Source organism: Emiliania huxleyi (genome assembly GCF_000372725.1).
Source record: "Emiliania huxleyi CCMP1516 chromosome Unknown EMIHUscaffold_147, whole genome shotgun sequence".
NCBI classification, from domain to species: Eukaryota; Haptophyta; order Isochrysidales; family Noelaerhabdaceae; genus Emiliania; species Emiliania huxleyi.
The window spans coordinates 170,922-183,496 of NW_005201123.1; the positions used below are offsets into that span (position 1 = coordinate 170,922).

Genomic DNA, 12,575 nt, shown 5'->3' on the forward strand with positions numbered 1-12,575 from the left:
CTCTCTTCCACGCGCTCTCATCCAGCCAGGTGCCCACTTGCAACCTGGAAGTGAGCCTGGGCGGACTTGGAGCGTTGCAGAATGACGGACTCAAGCTGCCTTGCGATTGCCAGAATGAAAACTGCATGCGCGCCAGTAATGTTGCTGTGCAGGAGCGATCACACGACAATTATCACCTTGGCGGCTGGGCAGACAGCACCGTTGCGTGGTTCGCCATGCTTCGCGATCCGGAGACATGGTTCTACTCAGCCGTAGCTCAGTGGTGCGGGGATGGTCCCGGGTCCGGTGCAGGCCGCCAGGAGCCAGAGTGCGGGCATGACGTCTCAGTGGCGCTCCTCCATCGTCGCGGCTGGTTCACCACCAAAGCGAGCCCTACCGCCGAATACTTCCGCGGCCCAAATCCTCAACGCGCCATGGCAAACTTCACTGGCGAACGCTGCTGGGCCCTGTGCTCAGTCGAAAACTTTGGCGACGCCCTGGCGCTGCTCGAGCATGCGCTGCCCTGGCATACGTCGGACTCAAGCCCCAGGCCTGAGCATATGCATGCGGGTGTCTGGCCTGGCAAGGCTCTGTTCCAGCAGCGCGTGCCATGGCACCGTGTGCGGCACTACTATGCCGTCGATGTCGACACGTACAATTTTGTCACGGGGCGAGATGGGTGCGTGGCGTCCTCTCGAGGGGATGCAGCGTGTCCCTGGGCTAAGGGGCTCGCACGGATTCACACCGGCGGCGACCTTTTGGATGATGATGAGCACGAGAGGCTCTTGTGGAGCAGCGGCTTCCAACGTACGGTTACTATGTGGGTTCGCGGTTTGAAACTGCCTCGTGGCGAGCCTGTCGTCCTCGTTTTTATCAACATCGATTATTGGGGCACATACATCAACTGGCTGTCGACGACCGCGCAGCACATGGGCAGCGCGCTCTCGAGTCGCGTGGCCACAGCGTGCTTTGACGTCGAGTCGATCGCCCGTTTGGAGGAGATTGGCGCTTCGCCGTGTCTCAATGTGAAAGCCTCCACAAATTATGAGAGGTGGGCTGCTCGGCTCAGACTCATCAAGGAGCTGTTGCACAGCGGTCATGGCGTGATCCTCTCTGACGCAGATGCGCTATGGATCGGTGACGCGAGAGAATTCTATTACAACGGGATCAAAGATGGCAGCGACATTGTTGCCAGTCGCGCCACTTTTCCTCCGGAAGTACAAACTGCTTGGGGCGCAACGCTTTGCATGGGCTTCATCGCATTCCAGCCGTCGGCAGCCAATCGCGCACTGCTCGGCCATGTCGTTCATGCGTGTGGTGATAGATGTGATGACCAAATGGTGCTCAATAAGGTGCTTCTCCATTCTGCACAGCTTCGCTGGAACACGACAGTCTCCGACAACGGCCCGACGGCGATGGGCGTCGGAGACCTTGACAACCAGAAGTTGAGCGTCACGCTACTCACGAGCCACGATGTGCGGCACCAGTGCAGTCAACCCATTCGGAACATGTCGGTCGTGATGCACTGCCGTTCTCGAAAGAGTGGAGCGAGTAAGGAGGAGGAGGAAGAGGAGAACCACTCGTGGCGCCTTCGCCCATCGTGGGAGCAGGTTGCAAGAAAACCCTTTGCTGGAGTATCTGCAAGCTGTTACCACTGCTGCGCACACGTCTCCACACCCACCCTCGCCACCATCGCTGCCGTGCGCGAGCAACTGTGCAACCCGCATCTCGCCATGCAGCAGTGCGCCGATTGCGTGCGCCGGCTGCTCCCAGTGCGTGCTGCTGCAGCGGCTGTGCCCCGACCGTTACCACGAGCGACGCAGCGCCTGGGCGGCAGATCCAGCCGACTGCGCAGTCGCCAGGGAGGTCGGCGGGTTTTCAGACGAGGATACTCTCTGGCTGTGCGAGAATTCAGAGCGGGTCTCAGCAGGTCACGGGCCGGTCTGCCTCGGTGCCACCCTACAGTCCGGCACGCTCAAGTATGCGGCCGAGGCAGGCACAGCGGCTGCCAGTGCGTCCAATAGCGCACACACCTCGGAACAGCAGCAGGTGCAGACGGCCCAATTCGGCGCAGGTGGCTGCCAATCCATGACGAGGAGAGGCCGCACACTCACCATCGCCTGCTTCGCCGTTGCGCGCATCCTCGCTCTGCTACCCTCACCGCCGCACGACTTCAACCTGTACAGCAGCTGGCACGCGTACCGCTTCGGTGACATGTTCAAAGGTACGCTCCGCCCCGCCACGCTCACTTGTCGCATGCTGCCATGCCGCTGTACACCCGACCCTGTTTTTGAACACATGACCTGAGCGCGATCAGGGGACTCTGAGGCGGCGGCAGGCGTCGCCGCCGCCTAGCCGCCGTCGCTGCCGCGTAGTAGCCGCCACCGCGCATTCGCTGTAGACTGATGTGCGACCGACGGATGCGCGTGTCCCCACCACCGATACCCACCTGTGCTGCCTGCCCATCAGGCACCCGGCGTACACAGCCCGGTGGCATGGCTGACCATCGAGCCCACTTCCCCGACTCGCTCATCGTCGAGTACGTGCGCCGGGAGCAGCATTGCTGCTCGGACTACTCGCTCCTCAACCGAATCATCAATGAGCGCGTGCACCGCCCCCACGCGCCAGCCGTGCCGTCACGCACCACGCTGGTGATCCACATACGGACGGGCGACGTGGTCGACTTTGATGAGCACGCGGACGCGCAGTCCGTCCTCGATATGCTCTCGTACCCGCGTTTGAGCTCGCTCCTTCAGGCCCTCATCCGCCGAGGCGCGACGCCAAACCACTGCTATCACGGGCCGCCAGACACCACGTCCGAGTGGCCGACGTGGAGGGCGAGACCTGGAGCCCGTCATGCGCAATTCCTAACCTCGTGCGGCTCGACATTTGAGTATGTGCAGCCGCTCCAATACTACATGGATCGTGTGCGCGCGCTTCCTGCCGAGATCGATCGCGTGGCGATCGTCTCCGGCTCGCACTGGCCTCTGTCTTCCACTCATCACAGCACGATTGCCCATCCGACGCCGCCGTGGGCGGGCATCGAGCTCGGCTCGTTTGACAGGAGCTGGCGGCTGCTCTCCACAATCAAAGCTTTCTTCGAGGAGCACGGCTACCCCACTAGTCTGCGCACTGGACAGTCGCCCGATGAGGACATCATCTTCATGTCACGCGCCGCCTATTTCATCCCCGCAGACGGTGGCTTCTCCGCCACCGTCGCCCAGCTCGCGCGCAGGCGTGGCGCGACCATCTTTGGCTTGGATCTGAAGCTGTCGCCCCCTCCGCCCTCGCCCAAACCGCCGCCTCCACCCCCCCCGCCGCCAGCCCCGCTCTCACCAGCGCCGCCCATCCCCGCTGGTGTCGATCTGGCCCGCCACTTTCGCCATCACTGCCGTGCGCCCAGCCTCACCACCCACCACTTCAACAATGGGGTGCACGACCGTAGCGTCTCGAGCGTGTTTCTCGACAACGTCAAGGCGGGCTCGACCTCCGTCCGGGAATGGATGAGCCATCACATCCCCGGCGAGAACTGGACCCTGTGGTCGCCGCCACCCTATGGCTGCCAGCTCCACCACCCATCACCAGCGCCACAGCCGCGCTCAGAGAGCGGCTGCTTCAGCTCGAGCAACCTCGCCAGTCGCGGCATCAGCGTGTGGTCCATTGCGCGCGAGCCCTTTTCCAAGTTCGAGTCCGGTGTCCGCCAAGCATACAGTGAGACATGGCGGGGCGCTGCGAGCCTCCGCTGGTTCCGCGAGCGCAGTGCTGATGAGTTGCTGAGATCGGTGATCAGCCATCCCGGTGTGCCCACTAGACTGACGGGGAGCAGCTCGTGGCACAACGAGCACTTCCAGCCAAGCACGTACCGGCTCTCGGGCTACGGTAAGGATGGCAAAGTGCTCTGGCCAGACCATATCTACCGGCTTGAGGAGCCTGGCTTCTGGGACAAAATCCTCCGTGATATCTTCCCCCCGCCAATACCACAGGCGGCCCTCCCCCACTCCAACCACCACGGGCAGCAGATGAGTGATGCGCTCGAGGCGAAGTCGAGGCTGAGCGAACACGCGAAGAGGCAGATGTGCGACTCCGAGCTCTATGGGTACGAGTGGGCATGTCTCGGCTATGCGAGGCCTCACTTCTGCTCGGATTACCCGACGCTCAAGTGCTGCAGGCTGTAGTCGGATGTGTGTGCGCGAGAGAGACTATGTGTCGTGTGCGTGTCTATGTGTCGTGTGGCCTTCTCCGTGGCCCAGCACCTAATATTTTATCAAATTTATTTCAAAATCTGCAGGCGCTCCGCGGAGCGCCTGCGAAAATTTTTGAAGAAACAATTGCGGTCGGGCCTGATTTTCATCAAGAGTTGGGGCGGGTTGGTAGAGGGTTAGGGTTAGGGTTAGGGTTAGGGTTAGGGTTAGGGTTAGGGTTGGGGTTGGGGTTAGTCTTGTTGTGTCGAATGCCAGCGTTGCAGGGTTCTGCGCTGTGGTCCTGGCCCCAGCGCCGACGAGTAAGACTCAGCCCCGCACGCTGACCCCCCGGCCACCAAATGCCGCCTCAGAGCGCCAGCCGCCTCTTACACGCGGCCGGCGCCCTCTCGCGGCAAACAAAAGGGTCGAGCGAGCGGGCAGAGTCGCGATGTCTGCGCACCCGCGTGCCGATGGGCGGCACACGCAGCCGAAAGAGGCCCTGTCACGCCGCCAGTGAGAAAGGAACGGCCAAGACCGGGCAAGCGGAAGAGACGGATGCAGCGGCGGTGTGGTCGGCTGGTGCGTCGGGCCTGGCGACGGGCGGCGAAGCGGCGGGGGTGCAACTGGAGCCCGGCGGGTCGTGAACGTCAGCATGCGAAATGATACCATAACAATCGCTTCGTCGTAGCCGAGGAGAACGCCGAGCAGCCGGCTGGACGAATGCAACGGCGGCGTGGTGGGCGGGAGCGGCGGTGGAGCAGGGGGCGACGGCGAGGTTGCGTCCGGAGCCCGGCGGGTCGATCTGCATCGGCTGCACGTCGGCCACGTCGGCTTCTGCCAGCTCTGGCTGCTGGGCGGCGGTCGGCGTGGAGAATGGCAGGACAGTTTGGGGCGCATTTGAGAGCGCTGGCCCCGACGCGCCGTCGGTTTGGTCGGGGTGGTTCCTCACCCCTGGTGTTTCTTCATTCCGTCGGGGAGGCTCTGTGCAGGGCGCAGCGAGGGCCGTGGGGAAGGGGCCAGTGGGGCGATGGGCAGAGAGGGGGCAGTGACCCGATGTGTGGGCAGGTGTCTAGGTCTGGCTGTGTGGACAGCCAGCAGCGAGAGTAGGATGTGCTTAGTACCGGCGGGGTGGACGCGACGACCTGGTGTTGCCGTCGCGGAGGGCTCGGGCTCGAGTGAGCGCCGCCGGCGACGCGTCGTTGCGGCCGTGGCCGCGCGAGCCACTTGCATCGACGGGCTGCTTACGGGGGGGGGGCGCCAATGCCCGTCGGCAATCCATCCGTATTGAGCTCTGCGGGCATTTGTGGTGGTGGAGGCAGACCGCTCTCCTCGGCCAAGAGTAGACGTGCGCGAGAATTAATCTTAGGAGTGAGTTACACTACAGAAATAAATTTCTACGTTGAACGATAAACTACATACATCTTTCTGGCAACTCGTCTCTCGACCGAGTTTCCCTGAGTGAGTCTGCGACGCGTCGTGAGTGGCGGCGCGCGCGCGATCTCCGTTCCCGGGCACGCCGGTCGCAGTGGCATGGGCTCCCAGGCTCAAAAGCGCTCCCGTCAACAGCGAGCGAGCGCCGCCGCTGCTCCTCCTCCCGCCGCCGCTCACCGAGACTCGGTGCCGCCGTTCTCGCCGCCGCCGCCGCCGCCGCCGCCGCCGCCGCCGCCGCCGCCGCCTCGCGCCTCGCCTCCGTCACCGCCCGCGCCCTCCATCTCGTCGCAGCGGCGCGTCCCTCTGATGGCGCGGGCGCCTCGCTCACCGGCGCCTCGCCGCCGCCGCCCCCCCCCCCCTTCTCGCGCCGCTCCGCTCGTGGCCGCCGCCTCCCCTGTCAATCCCGCCGCCTCCCCTGTCATCCCGCCGCCCGCACCACCGCCGCCACCGCTAGGCCGGTCGGACCCGATTTTATTAAATTTTCAAGTTTAAGCGCAGACCTCGAGACTTGAACGCAAGCATGTTCAGGCCATCTAGAGTGCCGAACAACATCGCACCGGTTCGATTCGCGCATCACGGCCGCGCAAACTGGCTGCACTGCGGCGCGAGGCTCAGCGGGGCGTCCGGACCACTGACTCGGGCGATGTGGTGGTCGAGCGCAGCCTTCTTGAGCTGGAGAGCCGCCGCAGTATGCGCGGTGGATGGGACGTCGGCCAAACCGCGACGCGCAAGCTGCAGGGAGGAGCTACAGCGGCTCCGCTCCTCATGCTGGTTCGCCAAACCGAGACGTTGAGGTCCTCGTACACTCATGTCGCGCCTCGAGTAGGAGCCATCACGCTGCCCAGCGCTGGACCGTCGTAAGGTCCGGCCTTAGGCCAGCTCGCAGCACTGTATGAACTCACGCTGGCGAGCACCATCCCAGGATGAGGCCTTGAAGAGCGTGCGCCAGGGACGTCCGTATGGCAAAATCGGCGTGAATTCGCTATGAAAACGCTTCCAACCCATCAAGAGCGGGCTCAGAAGAGACGATACTAACCCAGGATCACCAGGGCACCTTAGGGTATCGAAATTTTCCACCCCCCCACCCCCTCCCGCTCCCCCCCCCGCGCCTCTCCCCCTAACTAACACACGCACCACCGCTGACACCCTCACCAGGCCTCTCCCCCCGCCTCTTCGCTCTCGCGGTGCAAGCCGACTCCTGGCGATCGTCCTGGTCAGCGGCCCTTGCCAGGACGGTCCGAGCGCCGCGCTCGCTCCGGTGAGTGAGCACTACAGTAGCACCTGCACCGCCTGTAATGGCACCAGCACCAGCCTCCCAAGCCCCGCCTCTCCAACGTCTCACTCGCCACCCTGCTCGCTGCCGCCCCGCCCGTCGCCACTGCCACTAATCTGCCGCTCCGCAGCCCGCTCCACCTTCCCGCCCGCAGCGCCTCCCGTGCCGACGCAGCCTAGAGACAACAGAGCTGGGTCAATATCACCGCGGGAACGCCTCCTCTCGACGTGGGACAGAGCCTCCTCCACAACGTCGAGAGAGCGACGGCCAGCGTGGCGCGGCGCAACGTCGCGCGGCAGTGGCCGCAGTGGCTCGAGGCGGGCAGCGCCGGCGACAACGAACGCGGAGCGCGCGGCGACAGCGGTGGCGAGAGCCGAGGGACGTGACTACACCCTCGAGCGCCGTGCGCGCGCAACCTCGTCAGCCAACCACGCGCCGCACCAGCGCCGCGAGCGACGCCTCGAGGCACAACGTGCAGCCGCCGCATCCCCCGCCGCCGCCGCCGCCGCCGCCGCCGCCGCCGCCGCCGCTGCCTCGCTCCGCGGCGGCGGCGCCGCCGCCGCAGACTGTAAGCACCAACAGCCGGCGGCTCGGCACGCGGCGGCCGCCTCCGGCCTGGGGGCGCGTCGGCAGCGCGGCGCGCCACCTCGCTGCTCGACACGCGCCGGACCTGTCATGCGCGGCTGCGCCACCGCTTCCTCGTGCGGCGCCGTCGCCGCCGCCACGCCGGCCGCCTGCTGTGAGCGCCGCGCTGCTCGGCCGCACCCGCCCGTGCCGGCCGCAGCTGCTCTGCCGTCAGCGCCGTCGCCGTCACGGGCCAAGCCGCCGTTGTCGCCGCAGCCACGCCCATCGGCCTCGCTGCCGCCGGTCCAGCATGGCTGACACCGCCACTACCACGGCACCGGGCAGGTGAGGCGCTAGAGGGTGAAGGGTGCATAGAGGCGAGGTGAGGCGGCACCTAGGGGCAGTGACCCCCGTGAGCCGGCAAGCCGACGCGCCACCGCCGGGCGAGATGGAGGCCGAGCTGCGACCCTCACAGCTCTCGCGGCATGCGTCCAGAGCTCGATTCATCTGCCTCGCCGCTCGCTCGCCGCCTTTGTGGGACCTAAAGAGAGAGGTTCTGAGCCGTCGGGCGGCGCTGATGGTGGCCCGCGTGGGTGGAGCCCGCGGCAGCTAGGCCGCCTGGGCGCGGGGGGGGCGGTCCGGTGCTTCAGAGGTAGCGTGAGCGACGGGGGGGGCGAAGATATGAGGCGGCTCGCCTGCAGCGCCCACCTGCTGGGCCGTCTGGACCAGAGAATACGCCTCGGGACCATCGAGCTCGTGCATAAAATGTTCACACAAGTCATCCCAATGGCCTCAAAAAGTGGCAGGTTGCCACCGATTTTCCGTAGCGCCCGACCCGCCACCTCACCGGCCCGGCGTTCGGAGGCGTAAAATCTTGGTCGGCCGTTGGGCCGGTGCCATCGGCCGCGGTCGAGTCGACCGTGCCCCGCCTTGGGCACGATGGACATGTGACCGGCTCCGGTCAATATGTGCCCCGGCATGGCGGCTGAGGCTCTCAGGTTGGGCGACGCGAGCGCCGAGAAGGTGGAGCAAGACCTCGCGTCCCCCATGGGCTTGCTCGGTTGGCAGGGTTGGATTTGGGTTCTTTGTGATGCGTCAACTTCAAGTTCCGGAACGACTCAACAGGGCCCCCCCCCCCCGGGGGGGGGGGCCGGGCCCAAAGACGGGGGAGCGACCGGCCTACCACCGCCTCGCGCCTCGCCGCCGCCGCCACCGACCGCCCTCCTCTCCCCTACGGCTCTACGCCGCTGAGCGCGGTGCAGGGGGCGAGCCCCCGCTGCGCAGCCTCACCGCAGTGCACTGACTGCGCTCTCCGCGCCCCTGACGATTAGTGAGGAGGTGGTGATGCACAGCATGGAGCTCGGCGAGCGTTTAGCGAGCCTCAGCTAGTATTCGCATATTTCGCCCGAAAAGCTCGCATATTCCTGCGGTGAGGCTGTGGTCGCCGCAGACTGCCTCCAACTTGACGGCGGCATGGAGACGTGATGCCTCCATGCCGCCGTCGAGTCAAAATCGACATGCGAGTCGATCTTTGCATGTTGCCGACGCGGCACCGGAGTGGCCGGCGCTGCTCGCCGCGACCACAACGGCTACTCTGATACTCCGGGCCGACCCGTCCTACCGACGGTGCACTCTTCCACGTCTCGCTCACGCTGAGAAAAATTCTGAAACGGCGTGCAGCAGAGTCGCCGACGAGTCGGTGCGCGTGCCTCCTCGTGTCCCGTACCGTTCTCACACATCCATAAACTCACTTTGGCCTCACTGAATCCTGAATCCTGAATCCTCATATATTTTAGATTAGGACGTTGCGCACCCTCTATACACCGGGGTCGGGACTTGGGTCGGGGGGTGCGCGCGCGGCGGCCGGCGCGGGCGGGAATTACGGATTGGAGCCGGGAATCAAGTTGGTGTGGCGGTCCGTTTTTTTAAAGAGTGAAGCAACTCACTATATCGCCGGCACAGGGAACGTGCGAAGTGCTGCGGGCCGATGCAGGGGCGAGGCCGGCCCGGTCGCATTCTCGGATCCCACGCCACTCGCCTCTCTCGTCTCGTCTCTCCCCAATCCGGCATTCCCACCATCTTCAAGCGACGGTGTGAGAAACGTACTGCAGGCGGAGCAGCGGGTACTCCTCGCCGCGCAACCGCAGGTAGCACGGGCCCCACACTATCTCCTCCCAGTCGACGCCGCTGTGCAGCACCTAGAGGGTGAGGGTGAGGGGCGCGCGGGGGCACTGAGAGCGGGGCTGCGGCACCGAGGGCGGCGGACGGCGTGGGCGACGGGCCGCGACATGGCACGCGCCTTAACCGACGACGCGGGAAGCGGCACGCCGAGTCCCTCGAGCGCTCGCCGGTCCATCGATTGGGGCGAGTGGACCTGCGAGAAGGTATAGGTCGCGTAGCCGCCCGCCGACGTGCCTTTGTAGGCGAGCTCGAAGCGCCGCTGCTTGGACTCGAGGTAAAGCGCCTGCAGCGTGAAGGTCTCCCGTCACAGGGCTGCTCTCCACCGCGCGGCAGGACTACTCGAGTTTCGCGCGGCAGGACTACTCCTCCCGGAGGGGGGAATGCAACATCTAGGCGGCGCGCCTCGCGCAGCAGACGCGTCGACGTCCAACGCGCGGCCTGTGGGGCAGTGGCGAGGCCGGTGGGCGGCGGTGGGCACGGCGGCGCAGGGGCGAGCGGGCGGGCGGGAGGTCGGCAGAGGAGAGAGAGGCCAAGGAGCGTGCCGAGCGGGGGTGGCAAGAGAGCGGAGGGGAGGGGCGGCGCGCTCCTGCGTGTCCTGATCCGCCACCAGTGCGAGCGAGTACTTGTAGCACGGCTCGTTGGAGAGGTTGAAGATGGCGAGGCTCGCCGACGGTGGCACAGAGAAGGACTCGCCCGGGCCCGCCTCCTGAGAGGGGGGCGAGCGAGCGCCGTTCGCGCAGTGTGGCAGCGTGGCGCCGCGGCGCAAACCTCTTGGTGAGTCTGGAAACGTCGCGGCAGGAACACGCTCCTGGACGCAGAGCGAGGTTGGCATCTGCCGCGACGCCCCGGGCCGCAGGAGCGAGAGCTGCGGCGGCGGCACGGTCCCCGCCGAATGCTGCAGGCACCGCTCCACTTTGAAGGAGACGCCCTGCGGAGAAGCGGCGGCAAAAGTGAGAGGGCAGAGAGTTCTTGGATCCACGGCTGGCGCTACGAGTCCGCCTACTCCTCCGCCCTCACTCACCAGCAAATATCTTCGCTAGAGGAGCAGTTCGGAAGCGTCTCGGAGAGTGACTTTGGAGCATCTATGCCGAGCAGACCTTGTGCGCTCCGCTCCAGTCGCGCGACGCAAAGCCGCTCCGCTCCGAGCCAGTGTAGGCGTCCTGCGGTGCGAGAGGCCGCCGTCACGGTGCCGCCAGGGCTCGGAGCGCTCCGGGAAACTCTCTGCTGGCGCCTGCGCGGGGCAGACGCGCAGCGACACCAGCAGAGGCGACTTTGGCGCCGCCCCCTTGAGCTTGAAGTGGCCCGTGTGGGCGAGCACGGCGACGAGGTCCGAGTCGTCTGTGTACACGTCCGATCCTGCGGCGCGCGAGCGAGGGCGGGGCTGGGCGCGTGCAGCGAGAGCGGCGGTCACGGGGTAGCGGTGGCGGTGCTGCAGGGCCGGGCACTGGAGGCGCACCCCAGACGCGCCGCTGCTTGACCGCCTTGCAGTCGGCGGCGAGGTAGCGCGACGGCACGAGCACCTGCGTGGCGGCGACGCGGAGGCACTGTGTCTGAATGGACAGGGAGCAGAACAGAAGAGCGCCGCGCGCCTCGACGAGCGCGTTCATGTGCTCCGCGAGCGGCAAAACCACGCATGGCTCGTACACGTGGAGGGTGGCCTCGTCTGCGCGGGAGCGCTTCGCGTCGGCGTCGTCAACGGGCTTGTCTCCGACGCGTTTCATAGTGTGTATACGCGCGCGGATTCTTTTTCTTGATAGGAGACCCGCACATTCCCAACTCACATTCCCAACCGACAGTTGAAGATGAATGGAATGTACTGAGAGTTGTATATTGAGAGTGCCATTCATCTTAGTGAGAGTGCCGGAGTCGCTACTAACTCAACCAGAAATCCCAAGAAATCACACAGACTTCCGGATGTATGTGAGGCTAATGACTGCACTCCAAGTGCTCCAAGTACTTCCCTCACGCTGTGTGATTGATGCACGCCCTGCGAGCGGGGCAAGGTGCGCGCTGTGCCTCTGTTCTGTTCGTGCGTCGTCCATCCTCGTCGCTCGCTCCTGCCTGGCTGGAGATGCCTGCTCTATTTATTTATTTACACGATAGGATTGTGTGTGTCTTTTCTTGCCTTTTGCGGTTTGATAGGCGCTGGCTGGCAAGAGTCGGTGATTTTCTTTCCCCGACGGGTTTTTGTTTGTTTTGTCGTAAAAATCTTTGACTTTGTTTAAAATCTTTTGACTTTTCTTTCACTTTCTCAATTACCCGGGGGGGTTACACTCGGAATTCTCGTTTGAGCGCGGAGGCTCAGAGCCGGAGGGTGGCTGGCTCTAAAGGCTGTACGAAGGACCAGAAGGCACTGGATTCACGCGAACGCTGCGCGCCTACCTCTGTGTCGGTACAAGGTGTACTCCCGCCCTCTGTGTTCCCCTCTTTGTCACTGATGAGCACGGGCCAGGAGAGCGACAGAGAAGGCGAGCTCGTGAGCTGAGAGGCTGGAGAGTCTGCGTATGACCTTGTCGCGATGAAGTGCCACGAAGCGCTATTTCCTGCTCTCAGCTCACGAGCTCGCCTTCTCTGTCGCTCTCCTGGCCCAGGCCCATAAGTAGCAAGCCTGAGCCGTCCCAAACCGCACTTATCTGGGGTCTTTGAGCTCACACCGGCTCGTGATGCCACGGAGAGATTGTCCCCGGTGGACCCCATCCGAGCCGATTGTGAGGGCTTTCCGGAGGTCATTGTCGGCGCCGGAGGTCATTGTCGGCGCCATGGACTGTGCAATGTCCTGTTCCACAGCTCTCATGCACTACGCTCATGGATGCAGTCATAATATGTAGCCCTTCTCTCCCGAAGTTTGGAGCAATAGCCGCAAAAGGTGCTTCTTGGCACTTCATCGCGACACGTCCAGGTGCCGACGAAGCGGCTTCCCAGCTCACCACCTCGCCTTCTCTGTCGCTCTCCTGGCCCAGGCCCAT

At 64.7% G+C, this 12,575-nt stretch overlaps 1 protein-coding gene across 1 annotated transcript; it reads right to left on the bottom strand.

Annotated features, from left to right (window-relative positions):
• Nucleotides 1-9,335: 9,335 nt before the first annotated feature.
• EMIHUDRAFT_363397 (hypothetical protein) lies at nucleotides 9,336-11,358 on the bottom strand. The gene is made up of 9 exons (XM_005787025.1): nucleotides 11,199-11,358; nucleotides 11,066-11,129; nucleotides 10,841-10,965; nucleotides 10,707-10,769; nucleotides 10,418-10,537; nucleotides 10,196-10,315; nucleotides 10,012-10,047; nucleotides 9,728-9,892; nucleotides 9,336-9,626 (listed from the first exon to the last, which is right to left on the bottom strand). Exons 1-9 carry the CDS (start codon nucleotides 11,328-11,330, stop codon nucleotides 9,510-9,512), a joined length of 942 nt encoding a protein of 313 aa, XP_005787082.1. The 5' UTR covers nucleotides 11,331-11,358; the 3' UTR covers nucleotides 9,336-9,509.
• Nucleotides 11,359-12,575: the final 1,217 nt, after the last annotated feature.